Source organism: Columba livia, chromosome 21, assembly GCF_036013475.1.
Source record: "Columba livia isolate bColLiv1 breed racing homer chromosome 21, bColLiv1.pat.W.v2, whole genome shotgun sequence".
Classification (NCBI taxonomy): domain Eukaryota; kingdom Metazoa; phylum Chordata; class Aves; order Columbiformes; family Columbidae; genus Columba; species Columba livia.
This window is the reverse complement of record NC_088622.1, coordinates 6,616,858-6,634,571: the sequence shown is the minus strand read 5'-3', so window position 1 is coordinate 6,634,571 and position 17,714 is coordinate 6,616,858. Positions and strand designations below refer to the sequence as shown.

The window sequence follows — 17,714 nt, the reverse complement described above, 5'->3', positions numbered from 1 at the left end:
GTCAGGAGCTGGAATATAAGTCAAAGCACTTTGAAATTAAATCCTCGCTTTGACAGGGAACTAATGCAGAGATTTTAAAGTAGGTGTAATACACTTAGACAGGCATGTGTGCAGCCCAGTGCAAGTTGCCGTGCTTTGAATAAGTGTGTCCTGGCTACACTGAGAGCAGGAAAATGGAGTTGAAAGACAAAGGGAATCTTGAATAGCTCCAAACCAGCTTGGCAGGATTTTAGAGATGGTAGCAAGAGGTTTTAGTAATAGACCTAACTAATAACGTTGTCAGGAGGCGGTTTGGTGCGCGGGTTTTGGCTGCCTAGGATCTTGGATTTCACACCAAGCAGCCATCTCGTGTCACTCCCGGCTTTAAATTAAGCCATTTGTGCCCACATGGACCGCTGGGGATAGATGGAGTCACTGTGGATGGCAGGGGAGATGGGGATCCCCACTACAGGGCAAGCCACGCTGCCCATAGCTCCTGGGATTGCCAGGAGCTGACCTTCCCAGACAACTGCAGCCGTGCGTTTAAGCCGCGACACTTGGCCAAGCATCACCCCACACACAGCCCCATCACCAGAGGGACGCCCTGCGTGGGGACAGCCCTGCGGAGACACCGCGGTTCACAACCTCGTCCCTGCTGCCGCTCCGGCCGCTGTTCCCTCCTGATAGGACCCCCCCAGGTCCCTCTCCTCGTTCGCGAATTTTCAAATGCCAAAATTTGGCGCTGGCTGTGAATCCTCAGCAACTGGGATTTGGGAAGTCCCGACCGACCGAAGGGGTGGTGGTTGACGGGGAAGGCAGTCTTGGCGATGCCCAGGCTGCTCCTAGCAATGCAGAAACCCGAGCAGCGCCAGGCCCTATCCGGAGAGCTCTGCTTGTTCACAGCCGCGCAGAAATTGCCCTAAAAACACCAAATGCGAGTGAAAAACCGCTCCTCCTCTCCTCGATATGCAGCTGCCCCGCAGTTCCGGGGAGAAGCAAGCCTCCCGTGCCGCGACCCCACGGCACCCACCAAACCCACCCGGGGGGTCTCGGAGGTCGCTGCCGGGGGCCTGGGGGCTGCAGCGGGGCAGGGGGAGCCGGCAGAGCCCCCGGTGCCCTCCCCGCCGCCGTCCCGCCTCTGGGGGTGTCCCCGGCGGCCGGTCCCGCCCAGGCAGCGGCGGAGCCGGGGCGGCCCCCGGGGCTACCCCCGCCCCCGGCCCGCCCCCGGCCCGCCGCTCCATCCCGGGATGGGCCGGCCGAGCTGACAGTCGGGCTCGGCGGCCGCCGCGGGCGCATCCACCGGGCAGCGCCCGCCGCCGCCGCTCCTGCCCGGCGCCCACCTGCGGCGGCGGCTGCCCCGGGCCGGGGGGAGCTGCCGCCGCCGGCTCCGCTCGCTCTCCCGCTGCCTGTTCTCCAGGATGAGCCCGGAGTATTTCCTGCGCTCCTTGCTGCTCATCATCCTCGCCACCTTCTCGGCCAACGCCAGCAACTGGCTGTGAGTAGCCGCGGGGCGAGGGGGGAGGAACCGGCGCCGACACTTGTTGATCCCCCGGGGGTGCTGGAGCAGGTGCTGCCGGGGTCAGGCAGCTTCGGGGTGCAACCCCCGGCAACGATGCTGCTCGGTACTCAGCGGGGCATTGGGCTCCTGTCGCTGTCACACCGGGTACCCCGATCCCACTGACCCCCCAAACTGGTGGCAGCGGGGGTGGCAGCCTGCACCCCGGGCAGGGGGGCTGCAGAGGATGCCAACCCTTCCCAGCCGCTCAGGTCTGGTGTGTTACTGAGGTTGGTTGGACAGAGGCTGGTTATCGAGCCCCTGTCCCCATTTTGTCCTTAAGTTATAAATCCAGACCCCAGCGGGAGAGGACGGAGGTCAGGGCATCGGGTCAGAGCAGGGCCCGGGGGCTGGCGAGGTGCCGTGCGAGGGCCAGCGGTCCAGGGGAGGATTTGGCAGGGCTGGGACGGCCGAGTGTGCCAGCCCCGGGGGTTTGTGGTGAGCAGGGCTGCCCACACCTCAGACCCCTGTTCCCGGCGGGACAATGGGTGGTGGGGGGCTGTTGCATGCTGCAGAGGAGCCTGGTGACACTGGGAACCTGGTGAACAAACACTGAAATAATGTGTAAGGTAAACAGGGGCAGAAATCATTCTGGAAAATTCCTACGTGTTTGCCAAGGCGGTGGGACTGTCTTCTGGGAGACCCCATGGGGCAGAGGGGATGGAGCACGACAGCACCTTCCTACCTAACTTTGAATGAAGGGGTCAGTTTCTCCTAATTAATCTGCTCTGATGGGAGATGGCGCTTGCCGCGCTCCCAGCGTCGCTGACTGCTGTCAGCTAATTAGCTCCCGCTGCTCGCACCCAGCGGACCCGCTCTCAGGCTGGGAACACGGGCCGCTTCCATTCCACCTCCTCGGGTCTCCACCGGCCAGGGCAGGTTCACTGCAGCCGGGCGGGGAGTCCCTGGGTCTGTCGGCACGAAAGATCCCGAGTGGCTTGTGCCTCTCCTGACACCTGCGCCAAGGTGGGCACAGTCCCATAAGCACATCCCCTGCACAAGGAGTCCTTTCTGCCTCTAGATACAGCTCCTATCTCTCCCCGCTTTAGATTCGGCTTGCTGGAGGCTTGCAGGAGGTAGGGGGGTTTTGGAGGATGCTCCCTATGCCGGGGGAAAGGACCAGGTCAGCTGCATTCTCCGGGTGTCCTGCGGTGGGAAAAGGTGCTCGCCCATCCGTAGCTGCGGGGATGCGTTAGTACTTCGTCCTCCTCCCCTCCTCCCTTGCCAGATGGAGCGACTTGCATGCCACGCGTCTCTGGCAAGTGGTGGGTGGATCATAGCAGCTATCAAGGTGGTCTTTTAAGCTGTCACGCTTCGGGTGAAGGTATATTGGGAACTGTGGGAGTGTTTCTCCTGCAGGGACAAAGTCCTGCTGAGGAAGCCCAGCGGGATGAGGGCAGGTCCCCAAAGAGAAGCAGCTTCAGCTGCCCCGGGACGGGCACAGGGAAGGGTCTGGCAAAGGGGGATTTCTCGAGCGAGGTTGATGAGCCGCCCCGTGCGGATGCACAGAGGTGGGACCCCCCGGTCCCCGGCACCGCACGCAGCAGGGATGGTATTTGGGAGCCGAGGCGGGGGTGTTCCAGGGCAATAGCCGGGGAGGGCTGTGTGCAGCCGTCCGTGCGGGCGAAGCGAGGGGTGGGCGCGGGAGGCTCGGCCGCCAGAGAGCACAGGGCTCATTCCTGCCAACAGGGGAGGAAAAGCAGATCCATTTCAGTGCCTTTGAAAGGAAGGGGGGTCAACTTTTTTTGATGTTGCAAATGTATCGTGATAAAAGCATCGTCCCCCGCTCGGTGCTTTTTATTCTTTGCCTTTAGGATTAAGACAATTCCCATTGTTTATCTTCTCACATCAGAAACAAAGGCTGCCGGAGGCAATAAACAGAGTTAGAAGGATCCCAGGAGTTATCAGATATTCGAGGAATGAGCGTGCCTCGGACGTCTTCGCGCAGCCCCGCGCGTGTGGGCTCGGGCGGGCTCTGCCCCGTCCCGCGCCGCATCCAGCACGTTCCTGCACGGAGGTGCAGAGGTGCAGAGGTGCGTGCGCTGGGCGGCAGCGCACGGTGAAGTTTGCTTTTCCAGAAACCTGCTGGATTAGTGATTAAGCTCAGTTGTGACTTTTTTCTTTCTTTTTTTTTTTTTTCTTTCCCCTAAAGCTTCTTTCGACCTGTCCGGACTCGCATTCCCCCAGCGCTTTGGAGACACGCTGCTTGCAACACTTGAGCTGAAGGTTTTCTGTAAGCCTGGCTTTGTGGGGAAGGGCTCGTTTCGGCCACGCAAGTGGTGTCCTCTGAGCCACCCCATCCCATAGAAAAGGGGGACGGTGTCAGTATCTCTTGGGGGGATCCCTTCACTACAGCGACCATTGAGCTGGAAGGGCCTTTGTCAAATCTTTTCATTAAACAGACCAAGCTACTTTCTCTCTGGGCAGGGAGAGAACCTCAGGGGTATTTTCTCAGTGTCTGAGTTCTGGGAGTCACTGTTTGGCTTGCTGTCTATCCAGAAAACTTCTCCAAATCTGAAGAGATGCTCTACTCCCCCTTCTCGTGAAAGCCCCAGGCTTGCTCATCCTCTTGCTTTGGAAACTCAAGAGTTTTAACGCTTTTCCTCCTGCCTCTTCAGAGCTGTAAAATTAAATCAAGGGCTGTAGTTAGTGCTGGTTAGATTGAGCTGGTTGTGTGCGGGAAGGTCCTTCTGGCTTCTGCTTTATCTCTGGAGGAGTCCAGGGACGTGCTTTATACAGGGGAAACAGCGGAATTACTTTCCAAAGCAACTCGCATTTCACAGACTCGATTCAGCTCTCGAACCTGCACGTGCGGTAACGTGGTTAAATATGGAAGCACGTTCTCTCTGTGGTCCAAAAGCACCCCGGTACCGGGGGTGTTTTGTGGAGCCCAACGAGCACCTCCCTGAAGCCAGCGTGGGAGCAACAGGCTTTGTTTCCAGTGGGAGGTGAGGGGCGAGCAGTCATTAGTTACTCATTTATTCATCTGCTCTGGAGGGAGGGGATCCACCTGAAGAGGTGAACGAGCAGATGTGCAGCGTGCTGTGGCTGTGAGCCCTGTGAACCACGCGGGGCACCGGGGCTGCTGTGACCTGAAGCTCCTTGAGAGGTTTGAGTGGCGAGAGTCCATTCCCGAGCCTGGAAAGCATCAGATACAATGGGGCAGGGTCCTTCATGGGCGAGACCCCTGTTTATCGAGCTGTCTGGGAATCATTACAGCCTCTCTCACTTCTCTTGCAGCTAAAACGGGCTTTGGAGGAGGCTCTCCATGTGTGCACTGCATAGCCCGAGATGCGGTTATGCCGCTGCAGAGCAGGGTGTGCCACCGGCAGCTCCATCTACCCCCTATTTACAGGGGTTTAAAACTTCCGTCTGGGCTTGAGACTTGGTTTAAAGGGCCAGGAGCACAGATGGGCTTTTAAACCCTTTAGAAAATCTGAATTTGAGCACTCTGGGAAAGCTTGAAGGCCTTGCAAGTGTCTGAACACGCCTGGCTGAGCAGCTGCTCTACAATAGTAACGACTTTTAAGGGCTAGGGAGGGAGGGACAGAAGGAGTTTGGGTTTCTCTGGCCCCCTTTCATCTGAACATCACAAGGTGCTTTGCAAACGTGGAGCCTGATTCTCCATGCTCATCCCTGCCAGCTTTGCAGTGGAGATGTTGCAAGAGCAGCCCGAACGCTCATTTTGCGCCGCTTTGGGTCGTTCTGCAATGCGGAGGCTTTGGGAAGAAGCGTGCCTGGCTCCTACACTTGCATCCCTCTGGTTTTAAACCAGACTAAGGTGAGTCTCCCCAGCTTTGGTAGTGGAGAGAGCTCGTTTCACCTTGAGCCTGGCTTAGTTTGATTTGATATGAGATTCTTTGCATTGTCGTCGCGACCCTCCCACTTTCCACCTGGCAAGGAGCCGGTCCCGCGTTCCCCGTCGGCGCCGTGCCCGCGCGGGGACTCGGCAGGTGCCGGTGGCTGCGGGGCAGAGCCGCTCCCCTCCCCGCGCTCTTGGCTTCTGGTGCGAGGACGGGTTCAAGAACGTTCCCCAGGTCCCGTCTGCTCCAGCAGCCGGGACGGTGGGTTGCACAGATTGGGTTCGATGCAGAATTTCTGTGCTTCGAGGGCTGCCGTAGGTTGGACGAGTGTGTCTCACTTCTGGGGTGCCATGGGCTCCTTTGCATCACTCAGGGATCCCACCAGGTCTGCGAGGTTGGTGCATGAAATCAGTGACACCCCCTCTCCAAGGGTGCGGGAGGGAGAGTGAAACTAGCCAGGAAATATTTACTAATTTGTATTTATTTATAAGTCTTGCCACTTTTGACAAAAACAGCTCACTTTAGCTCAGTGATGAAAACAGAACGGCTTTCAGGGTTGAATCCTGCAGAGGCAAGAGACCTCTACCCATCTGGGCACTGGACTTCAACCAGTCCAGCTTGTCTCTGAGCTCTGGTCCTGTCCAGCAGGAGGATTTCAGGCTGTTTGGCAGGGTGCAGGAGGGATCCGGGATGGGCATTTCTGTCTTTTCCTAATGAAGTGTCAAATAAAACTGCACCCCGATCCTTTGCAGCAGAGCCTTATTCCAGGACATGAGTGAGGGAAGACCCCCCTGCACTCGGGTTGTGTGGAATCAGATCGGCTCCAAGTACAAGCAAGAAGCAGATTTACTTTTTGCAATGGTTTTCTATGACTCCATGAGTCAGACCGGACTCTTGCATTGAAGAAAAAACATGTTTATGTTACTCTACTGTCCTCTCAATTCATTCTTGCAGATGGAGAGAAATGCATTAGAGCCATTTATTTGGGCTTTCTTCAAATGATGAAATTGCTGAGCAATCCTGGAGGTTAACCATTTCCAGGAGGTTCTTCTGTATTTCCTTACAAGCGCAATGATGCTGGCTCTTACAATACTCGGTGATTTTTTTCTTAAAGCTTGAAGGCATTGCAGATCCACAAAACTCTCAGTCACCCAAGGCTGCCTGAATGGCCAACTGCTCTGGACACAACATGCAGGTGACCTTTGTCTGGCTCCGTCCTGGGGTGTCAGCGCCCCGTCCCTGTGGGTGACCCCCAGCATCCTCGGGGCTCTGCAGGAGCTGCTCCACACTCTGGGGAGGCGCTGGGCAGGATGTGGCTGGCTCAGCAGAACCAGAGCCAGTATTGTGCTTGGGGCGGGGGGGAATTAATTAAGTATCTTGGCTGATGGAAAGCAGCCTGGGGTCTGTTGCAAGTTGGGCGAGATCAAACTAATCCTGCAGAAGGCTCCTCTCGCCACATATTTGCAAATTCTGATCAAAACTAAAAATTCATCGGGATTTTTCCAACCGGGTCTAGCCCGGAGCGCTGCAGGAGGGGAATTCCCACAGAGCTCAGCCCGTGGCCTGCACTTGCCTCCTCTTGCAGCGAGGTATTGCTTTTGTGTTTGAGCCCAGGAGCAGCTTCTGTTGACTTACAAAGGAAGATGCAGCAGAGGATGTTTCCTACGCATCCAAAGTGGATTTCCAGAGTCTTTCTCAGGGTCTTCCCAGTTTCCATCCTGATCTTCCCCATTACAAAGTGGAGACATTGCCCACGGATGCTCAGAAAGCCAAGCAGCAGCACTGGCTTGGGACCAGCAGCTGGGCCACCTCACTGTCCCCAAACACTTGTGACAGGCCACCACCAGTGTTTGGTGCATGGGTAGATGGGTGTTTGCTGGGTGCACATGGTGTGAGGTGCAGGGTCCAGGGTGTTGGGGGACAGGATTTGAGCTGTAGGTTCAGGTTTGGGCTCAGATGGCGAAGCTGCACGCTCAGGTCTGCAGACAGGTCATGGTGAGCGTGGCTGTGCCTCCTCCCGGGAGACTGTTTTGGCAGCTGTTAATTGGAGGTGGAGATTAGAGTGTGAAAAGCACAGTTTCAGCCAAGAGATGAAATGTGCAAAAGCTGTGACAGGGAAGATTGAGCTGCTTTCCTTCCAGGGAGGAAGATGGTGACTTTGTAAATCGTGCTTTACACTTGGAAGGGATGGAAAGGCAGGGCATCTCATCCCGGGAGGGGGATGCTGAGTTTCTGGGAGGGACGTGTCCTGCTGCAGAGCCATCAGCTGCGTAGAGGCAGCCTTGCAGCTTGTGGGTCTCCAGCAGCTCCTGCCAGGAACGTGCCCAAGGTGGCAGAGCTGCTGAACCAGCCACGGATGCGGGTGGTACCTGTGACCTTGGCACGGGGAAAGTGGTCCTGCGGCCAGCACGAGACACCAAAAGCACAAGGGCTTTCTGGCCCACCTAGAGCATCCTTTGACCTGCCAGCCCTCAGGTGTCTCTCCATGCCTCCTATCTGTTTGGAAGGGGAGAGCAACAAGGAAAAGCTGATTCCCTTCTCCGTAGCTCCTGATCCATTCCTCTCTCTGCATCCGTCCATCTTCATACACTTCTGTTTTTTCCACCCTAAACAAGCATTTTCTTCTTCCTCAGAGGAAACCTCTCCGCACAAGACAGTTTCAATCCTAAGTACGTCCCTGAGTCACTGGCTGACTGTACCTCCAGCCACAAGAGGCAGAGACGTGCTGCAAGTCCATGAGCAGGGGGGTGTTTGCAGAACTTGCCTCTTGGAGAGGAGCGGAGCCAGAGCATCTCTGCAGCCCAAGACCTGAACAAGCCCTTTGAGGCCTTGGCCAGGCAGATGTCCCAGACAGGTTAGGTGTTTGCTGAACAGGGTGGAGCTTCTGAGCTCATCCTACTTCCCAGCATCTCTGAGTGATGTATCGGTGATACCACTGGCCTGGGTCCGACTGTTACCGTCTCCCACAATCAGACAACACGAAGAGTTCTCACACTTGAAACTCATTTGTTTAAATAAAAGAAACACCAGAGATTTCTGCTTTCTCCAAGACATCTGCTGCATCTTCCCCGACCCACCTCTATTGAGGATTTGTCAATTACTCAAATTTCCACACCTTCCCACGGCAGAGAATCCCCTCCCTTCTCCTTCTGGCTCTATCTGCCAACTGCTGTGGCCCTTCCAATGTATTCTTGTCATTCCATCAATTATTCTTCCTCATGAAATTATTATCTTTTATTTCTTTATTTAAGCAGGGCTTTTCCCCCTCCTCTCCTTTTCAAAGCTCCCTGGATTTGAGGTTTCCGCATTTGCCATCTTGCAGGGTGGATCAACTGCAGCTGCTTAAATTACGGGGCTTCAATCTTGATCTATATGCTGTGGATGGAAAAAAAGGAAGGGCTTTCTGTCAGCTTTGTGTTAAGTCAGTGACTTTTATTAAAAGGGAGCCTGTTCTCTGAGTGACGCGTCTGGATTTAAAGGCAGGAGAAAAGAAACATAAATTTCATGATGAAGCAAGAAGACAAAACTTGAACAAACAGCTTGGACAACAGCTCACCCCTTGAAACATTTTTTGCCCAATCTTGGAAAATGAAGAAAATATGCTATTACTTGGGGCTTTTTTTTTCCACAAGCAGGGCTGTTCTGAGGCTGCATGTGAGAGTTAAGTCATAATCTAGAGCTCTGCACAGCAATCAAGATGTGCTACCAAGACGATCTGTACCGAGACCTTGCAGAAGGCAGGAGCTGTTGGGTTTGCTGCTGTTGTACCCACCTTTCTGTGTGCGTGGGCAGAGGTGACAGGCTTTGTCCATAGTTTCTACCACCTCGGTCCAGGAAAATGAAGCTTGGAGCAAGGACCTCATCAAGGACCAGGCGTGATGCTAGAGCCCGGTTTCCGTGGTGACCGTGGGATGTTGCAGATGGGTTTGGTGCTTTGCTTGGGCTCCCCAGCCCTGAGAAACACTCTGTGAGGTGCAGAGTAGAAGCATCTTCCAGTGCTGGTGAGGGCAGAGCACGTTTCCCAGCTCTTATCTCGCCCTTCAGCTGCCCCAGAGATGGGAAAAGAGGTGAGAGGTTCCTGCCCGGTGTCCCTGAATGTGGTGTGAGAGGGGCTTGGAGCTGCCCCACACTTGACAAAGCTCCTTCCTTGCATCCTTGACTCAACCCCTGGATCCCTCCTGGACCAGTCACCATGATGGCAGCCTCCCCCCACCAAAAAAATTAATGCCTCTTTTGGGAAGCAGGGATAGTTCTCACAGGGCACAGGAGACTGGGAGGATGCTGGAAGTCTGATGGGGCCATGGCATTTTGGGCATAGTTGCCTCCATCCCCAAGGAGGGGCAGATGCACCTGGGCTGAGGAGGGACGATGGCACCCAGAGGAGAGAGGCCAGAGCACCGTTCTGGATAGCATCATCTTATTTGCCTGCCTTGCAGAACAAATTACCAGACCTGTTCTTGGGGAGCTGAACCTATCTTTGAAGCATCCTTGGCCTTTGTTTTATCATCCCAAACAGCATTAAGTGCTTGTTGGGGAGGCATCTTATCAGGCGCATCTACTTGGAAAGGCTTGAAAGGCTCTTGTCACGCTGTTCTTCATGTGCGCTTTGAATTTATAGCTCCGCATTGCCTGGAGAAACCCACCGAGCTGGGAAATATATCAGAAAAGGAGGTGATGCCCCATCCCGAGCGGAGCTGATGCTAACGCAGCTGTTACACCTGCGGCACAGCGCTCTCCTGCCAAGGTGCCTGCGGTCAGACCGGGCACGGACTTGCCGGCAGGACCGGCCGTGCTGCTCGGCAGGAGCTGGTTCCCTGGTGTGATAAATGCTGCTTAAGCTGCAGGAGGAGGGAAAAGCCAAATCAGCACAAGAGGTTAGTACTGGAGGCAGAATCTGGTTTTCTTGGCTTCCAGGCTCAAAGCGGATCAACCAAACCACAGTGTCTTGGGAGGAATCTCACCACTCTGCTGCATGTCAGCTGCTCTGTGCCCAAACTGAAATGATGGCTGGACCTGCGAGGGGACAGAGCTGTCACAGTCACTCCAGGGTTGCTCAGCATCAAACATCCACACAGCTCCCAGGGCTGGTTTGCTGCCTTGATCCTGGGTCAGCCGAGTGCAGCGAGATGCAGGAACTGCAACTGTCACACCCCATGTCCAGGACCACAGCATGGGGACCAGGACACTCGCTGCATGGTGTGGGGCCAGCAGAGAGGTGACAGCCCTGGGTTTGGCCACAGTGGGGTTTCCAAGCCAGCCATCCCTCTGCAAACAGGGCTCCCTTGGAGGAGCAGAAAGCCTTGGGCAAAGATGCTTTGCTGGTATAAAGGCTAGAAAAGAACTTGGCTCTGAAACCACGGCCGCCTGCCACTTCCCGCTGCCCGAGAGGCATTGCACCAAGTCACCTCCACGCAGAAGGAGAGCTGAATGCCTCTGACGGCTCGCCATGCTGACTCCCCACGGACACTTTCTCATCATGTCCCACGCCACCCCCCCAGTTGTAAGCGTGAAACCGAGCTGGTGAATAATTCTGCTGATGCACAGAAGGGAAAATCCTGTTCTCTCCTCCTGGGGCAGGCTGGCAGGGCTAATGGGAGGAAGAGGCTGTGACAACTTGATTTTGTGGCTGAAGTCAGCAGATCTGGCTCCTGGGACACATGGGAACGGGCAGGGAGCAGGAGCCACTTTTGCACAGTCACTTCTCGGAGGCAAGCAGGGCTTCAAAGGAGAAATCCTTAGCAGGATGTCGCAACTCGGGAGGAGGAGGAAAAAAAACAAGCAAACAAAAAAACCCACAAGCTCAGTAGGGCTGGGAAATGCAGAGTCAAGGAATGAGGTTTCCAAAAAGCCTTCGCTTGGTACTCGCATCTCTTGGTGCAGACGAGGCAGCAACGTGAGCTGACGCTGGCGAGTCCCGAGGACGTTCAAACTCGGCGTGGTCAGCGGGTGCAAGCGTCAGTTTTCCCTGTCCATGCAGGGATCTCGCTGCTCGCAGCAGGACAGGGCTGCACCGGTAGCAGTGTCACTTAAAGCAGGTGCCACGGGACGGTGTGAGTCTCAGCTGGACACATGCTGGCATGGGCACAGAGAGAGGATCTGGGATTATCCAACAGCCTGACCGAGCTGTGCGGGTCTGTCTCAAAACCCCTCGGGTATCCAGAGCCTGGGGCAGGAGGATGTACCTGGGAAAAAGGGTGACACCTGCACGTGCAGGTCACTGGGATGTGCTGGATGGACCATCGTCCCCACATGCTCAGTGGGGAGATGCCAAGAGCTTGTGGGGTGCTTGTCCCAAAAGGGGCAGCTCCCCTTTCCCCATAATGCCGACACTCCAGAGCAGCTCTGTAACTCCTTCTGCTGAGGATGGGGCGATGGAAGCAGAGCTTGTGGTCGCCACCACGCAGGGCCAGTCTTTTCCAGGTCAGCAAAGACCTCACGGCCACGTTCACAAGCCGGGCTGCTGGAGGAGCGGCTCAGTATGTGCAGTTTTGCTCCTGACTCTGTGCCCCCCACCTTGAAGCCCTGTTTGAATCCCAACTGACAAGAAGCATGGCAGGTCCCAGGGGCCATCCCTGGGACTGGCAGAGCAGAGAGGGCTCCGGGAGGGAAGTGGTTTGTCGGTGATGTTTGTCGGTGATGTTTGTTGGTGATGAGCCTGGCTGCAGGAGCTGTGTGGCAGCTGGAGCTGGCAGCTGAGCGCCTGTGCTGCTTGTTTTGGCTGACTCCAGAGCCCTCTGGCTTCTCCTAGTAGCACTTGGATGTGCCGGTACTCAGGAGACCTGACCGGGCACATTCAGACAACGCTGAAAATATCTTCCTTGCAGGCAACAGAGGCAAAGGGGAGCCAGCAGCTGAGCTCCCGGGGAGACAGGGCTGCAGAGAGATGGTTGTTTTCTTTGGGCTTGCTCTCTGCCAGCCAAAATCGCATCCTGCGGAGCGCATTTAAGGTGATCTGAGATGGACACCAGGTCTCAGCTGTGGGGGGTCTCCTCACTGCCTGCGGTGCAGGGTGTCCCAGCTGAACACGGGCTGATGCTCCCCAGCTCTCATCTCCTAACCAGTTGTGCTGGCTGTCGCGGCAGGTACCTGGCAAAGCTGTCTTCAGTGGGGAGCATCTCCGAGGAGGAGACCTGCGAGAAGCTGAAGGGCTTGATCCAGCGTCAGGTGCAGATGTGCAAGAGGAACCTGGAGGTGATGGACTCGGTGCGGCGCGGGGCCCAGCTGGCCATCGAGGAGTGCCAGTACCAGTTCCGCAACCGCCGCTGGAACTGCTCCACGCTGGACACCCTGCCCGTCTTCGGCAAGGTGGTAACGCAAGGTGAGCCGGGAGGATGTGTGCCGGGGGTGCTGCTGCATGGGGGAATGGCTACGGTACCAGCCCAGTGGGCTACAGGTGGCATTTGCTTGCTTGCCCCTTGGCGAGCAGGGAATGACCCCGTGCTGGATCTTGGGGCTGACAGGTCTTCCCTGGGCATCTCCATGGGGCTCTTCTGACTGCACTGGCGCAGTGTATCCAGACTCTCGTGGTTTCTCAGCTGCTGGATGCTTCCTCTCCCAAACCTTTTTCACACCCAGTGGGTGCCCATCACATGGAGGCACCAGCCGAGGGCATCCAGAGAGCCTGGAGCTTTCACAAGGACATGCCAGGTTCGAGCAGGGTCCTATGGTCACCCTGTGGTCTAGTCTCTGCCCTGCCAAGCCCAGGAGCTTTGCTCCGCGAAGCCAAGGCTGCAGCGGGATGCTGGATTGATTCCGTCTCTCAGCGGTGACCGGGCTGGTAACACCGCACTGGAGCGGAGCCCTCGGGAGGACAGCCCTCTGCCGCCAGATGCGAGTAAAACACGCAGCAGCTGGACCCTGCGAGGACAGCAGCATCGTCGCTGCCACCACCCCGCTGCAGCCTTTGAGGGGGGATTTATGGCCAGGGCAGCCCCAGCCCTCCTGACCCTGACTGCACGCAGGCGTCCGGAGGCACAGGGCTGTGATCAAGCCAAGCAAGGACCCAGAGCATCGGGGTGAGGAGATGGAGGGGAAACCCCTCTGCAACCCCCAGAGACCAGCACAGCAGCTCTGGACGCCCCTCGGGTGCCACTGCTGTCCCTGATGCACCATAACACCTCCCATCCCAGGACCCATAGACTAAAGCCTCCCCCCAGCTTCTTGTTTGACTTTCCTCCCCTCAACACAGGGGTGAAGATCTCTTCTTGTGAAGGTTCAGGGACTGGAAATACCAGAAATACCAGAAACTAAAAGTCTTCTCTTTTTAGGCAGCCACAGCACAAACCGACCAACACGATCCTACTATTAACCTCGATTAACTTGGAGGCGGTTCAGTCCCCGCGCAGGCTGGGTCCTCCCCAGCCGCTGCCGCCGGGGCCAGATTGCAGCTGGGCCACCAAAGTCTGGGCTGCGACCACCAAAGTAGCTGCCCTCTGTCCGACCGGCGAGCTGGGGTGATGTCTGCTCACGAGCCATCCCCCCTCGACCCCAAGCACGGGACTACCCCAAGTGCCAACCCTCCTTGCTCGGAGACAGAGGAGCCATGTCCTCAGCTGGCCTCAGGGGACAGTGGGGATTTGGGTGTTGCAAGAGCTGACCCCTGGCCAGGCCGCCCTGTGTGTTTATGCCCCGGGACGTCCCCTGACTTCCCAAACAAGCTCTTCCCGACCGTGTGGTACCACATAGGTACACACGAGAGCTGGGACGAGGCTGTGCCCTGGGGACCAGTGTGGCCTTGCAGGGCGCTTTGAGAGCAGCATGGGGTTTTGCAGCATATCGCGAGAGGTGCTGGGAGCTGCAGGACCCTGTGTCAGAGGGTGGCACAGATCTGCAGCTGCAGGGGGTGCTCCTGGGTGCGGAATGCAGCCAACTATTTCGGATGCGGGAGGGATTTCCTGGCAGAGGTGCCCTGCAAGCACCAGGCAAGGCTCCACGCAAGCTCTGGAGAGCTCTCCCCACATTGCATCTCCCTCATCGCCAGGTTATAGCTTGCCCATCGCATTCATGTTTTTAACCGTATGGTGCAGTTCCCAGCTCCTTCGCTATTGCAAGACGGGGCTCTCAGTGCTGTGAACAATCTCCCAGTGCCGAGGTGTCTGCTGAGGCTGGTCCAGGCTTGGCACTGAGCAAACAGTGTGTGGGAGCAGGGAGGGTGAGAGTCCTGCGTGGGCCACCCCATCTTGGGAGGAAGAGACCAAGCAAAGGGCCTGACTTGATAGGTCTGCATAGCATGTTGCATAGACGAGGTTCTTAGGGACATGGGTTAGTGCCAGTGTTGGGTTAACAGTTGGACTCGGTGATCTTGAGAGTCTTTTCCAACCAAAATGACTCTATGTTTTATCGAGAGCCAGTTTCCAGACCAGCTTTCCAAGAGGGTTTATGTGCAACCACAGCATTAGGAGGGATGGGGAGCAGAGACACACGCAACAGCCCATCAAGGGCCTTTGGCCACCTGGCTGCTCGCCCTCCAGAAAGGCCTCTCCCGCACCTCAGGCTTGCTGCCCTGTTTCCCACCATGGTTTTGCTGTTGCAGGGACGCGGGAGGCAGCGTTCGTCTATGCCATCTCTTCGGCAGGGGTGGCCTTCGCAGTGACCCGAGCCTGCAGCAGCGGCGAGCTGGACAAGTGTGGATGCGACCGCACGGTGCAGGGGGGCAGCCCGCAGGGTGAGCACGCACCGGGGGTGTGAAACGGCCAAGAGTGGGAATGTCCGCTCTGGAGCCATCCAGAAAGGAGGAAAAACGTTTTAAAAAATAGATCTTGCTATAGCTTCCTCACAAGGAGGGGAGGCTGATCTCTTCTGGTGGCCAGTGAGAGGACTCAAGGGAATGGCAGAAGATGTGCTGGGTGGGGGCTTAGGTTAGACGTGAGGAAAAGGTTCTTCACCCAGAGGTGCTGGACACTGAACAGGCTCCCCAGGGCGGTGTCACGGCCCCAACCTGACAGTGTTCAAGAAGAGACTGGACAACGTCTTCAGACACACGGTGTGAACTGTTGGGTGACAGGGGTTGGACTCAACAATCCTTGTGTGTCCCTTTCAATTCAGGACATTCTATGATTCTATGAGTCCCTCAAAAAGGCAGAGAAAGCATCTTGTCTGTGTTCGCCCAGGGCCACACTCCCCAGCTTCCCCAGTTCCCCCAATAGTGGGTAGCAAGACAGAGGGGTGACAAGGCAGCTGTATTTTAGCTGCGCGGGGCTGGGGAGGGCGAGCGAGGCAGGCTGCTGTCACCTCCCTCACCCCTGCTCTCTGCCTTAGGCTTCCAGTGGTCGGGCTGCTCCGACAACATCGCCTATGGCGTAGCCTTCTCACAGTCCTTCGTCGATGTCCGCGAGAGGAGCAAAGGGGCTTCTTCCAACAGAGCGTTGATGAACCTCCACAACAACGAGGCGGGGAGGAAGGTAATGGTGAGGGGGAAACCGAAGCAGCCATTGTGGCTCTGCAGCATCCCAGCTGGGTTCTGCAGCGATTGCTTGAGCTTTTTGGGTTAATTTAATCCCATCAGCTCGTGTGCATCGGCATTGCTTTCTGCACACCCCTTTCAGACCCCAACTCTGCACCCTCCTTTCTGTGTCCATCCCGAGCTGACGGTCCCATCTCGTTCCTCGTGTCTGTTCCTCCAGGCGATCCTGAACAACATGCGGGTGGAGTGCAAGTGCCACGGCGTGTCGGGCTCCTGCGAGTTCAAGACGTGCTGGAAAGCCATGCCCCCCTTCCGCAAAGTGGGCAACGTCCTGAAGGAGAAATTCGACGGTGCCACGGAGGTCGAGCAGAGCGAGATCGGATCCACCAAAGTGCTGGTGCCCAAAAACTCCCAGTTCAAGCCGCACACAGACGAGGACCTCGTCTACCTGGACTCCAGTCCTGACTTCTGTGACCACGACCTCAAGAACGGGGTGCTGGGCACCAGCGGCCGGCAGTGCAACAAGACCTCCAAGGCCATCGATGGCTGCGAGCTGATGTGCTGCGGCCGGGGCTTTCATACGGACGAAGTGGAGGTTGTGGAGAGGTGCAGCTGCAAATTCCACTGGTGCTGCTCCGTCAAGTGCAAACCCTGCCATCGGGTGGTGGAAATCCACACGTGCCGGTGATGCAGGGAGGGGAGCACCCGTCCACCCCCTCTCAGTGACCCTGCTTCTCCCCTGCCCCACGGCCAGGACTGGGGAAGGAACCCAGATGCTGCAGGGAGAGCACAGCCCTTTACAGAGACAGAGCCCCAGAGGAAAACAGATTTTAAAGAAAAAAAACAAATATTTAAAGTTTAAAAAAATTGATCATTGTTGGCTTTTTTGTTGTTTTGCTTTGTTTGCTTGCTTTTTTTTTTTTTATTGCTGAAGCCAGAGCCCCTTGCTGTCCTGTATCTGCTCTCGGTGACTGGCTGGGGACCTGCGTGACACCTGCTCTCGTCGGATGAGTTCCTGCTGGGTCTGGAGCATTGCAAACAGGAGGTGTTTAAGCTGAGACTAGTGTTAGGCACTTGGTATCTTGCAAATAGGAGGTGTTTAAGCTGAGACTAGCGTTAGGCACTCGGCATCTTCAGTCGCAGTTAATTTGTTTAAGGCATGCTCTGAGCATCCCAGAGCACTGCTGGGCTTGGCTGAGCCTCGGGTGGGACGGAGCAGCCGCGGTGTGCAGCCGGGAGCCATGCAGAGGACGGGCAGATGGTGACAGGGTGGCAATGTCCCCAGGAGTTCAGCTCAATGTAGGGACAGCCCAGCAATGCTGAGCAGTATATAAGAGGAACATGGGACACTCTTGCATCCCCTTGTGGGATGCTCAGTGGCCTCCCTGGCAGTAGATGGATTTTGGAGCAGCTCCAGTGGCCGTTCTGATCTCCAGAAGTTCCTCAGCAGCTGCCCGGGGCTGTCAGAGGACACAACGTTCCCTTCATGTTCCACTTCCCCTCACCCCCTCGCTTCTCCAGCATCTTCTTCACCTGGAGACCGAAGAGGGTCCAGGGAGGGCATGGTACCCGCAGCCCAATGACTCTTAATGGGGCTGGGAGGAAATCCCAGGGGATTTCTTTCCCTCTGTCCCATAATTGCCCCCATCTCGCTCACCAGCATCCCACAAACAAGTCTCTTCTCCCTCCACATGCCTGCTCTCCACACCTGGGGTAAGCTATGGGGACAGTCCCCATTCCATCGGCTCCTGAGAACAACCAAATTATCAAGTGGAGCAATTGCTGGAGGTAGGAGAAAGATGCTGCTGGGGGCAATGGTGACGCTGGTGCTCTGCTGGGCTGGGGAGGGGGTGCTGCCGTGTGTGCACCCCACCAGCTGCCCCGTCCCGCTCCCAGCGCTGTCCTGGAGCGATGTCGTGGGACATGGCGCTGTCCTGCCCGCTCTCCTCCACCCGCGAGCGGATTAGCGCAGCGT

The 17,714-nt window shown here is 56.6% G+C and overlaps 1 protein-coding gene across 2 annotated transcripts; it reads left to right on the top strand.

The window, feature by feature from the left end:
* The first annotated feature begins 1,227 nt into the window (after positions 1 to 1,227).
* On the top strand, positions 1,228 to 16,610 carry WNT4 (Wnt family member 4). Of its 2 annotated transcripts, XM_065038184.1 has the most exons (6): positions 3,692 to 4,482; positions 5,178 to 5,315; positions 12,420 to 12,655; positions 14,870 to 15,001; positions 15,595 to 15,737; positions 15,960 to 16,610. In XM_065038184.1, exons 3-6 carry the CDS (start codon positions 12,508 to 12,510, stop codon positions 16,425 to 16,427), a joined length of 891 nt encoding a protein of 296 aa, XP_064894256.1. In that variant the 5' UTR covers positions 3,692 to 4,482; positions 5,178 to 5,315; positions 12,420 to 12,507; the 3' UTR covers positions 16,428 to 16,610. The 2 variants fall into 2 exon arrangements, with proteins under 2 accessions (XP_005512453.1, XP_064894256.1); XM_005512396.4 differs by lacking the exons at positions 3,692 to 4,482; positions 5,178 to 5,315 and adding an exon at positions 1,228 to 1,474.
* The last annotated feature ends 1,104 nt before the right edge of the window (positions 16,611 to 17,714 follow it).

Excerpts from the sequence above, each read along its gene's own strand:
- WNT4 (XM_005512396.4), top strand. The coding sequence starts at position 1,398 with ATGAGCCCGGAGTATTTCCTGCGCTCCTTGCTGCTCATCATCCTCGCC. Across the intron at positions 1,475-12,419 it reads GCCAACGCCAGCAACTGGCT|GTACCTGGCAAAGCTGTCTT; the intron begins GTGAGTAGCCGC and ends CTGTCGCGGCAG. Across the intron at positions 15,738-15,959 it reads ACAACGAGGCGGGGAGGAAG|GCGATCCTGAACAACATGCG; the intron begins GTAATGGTGAGG and ends CTGTTCCTCCAG.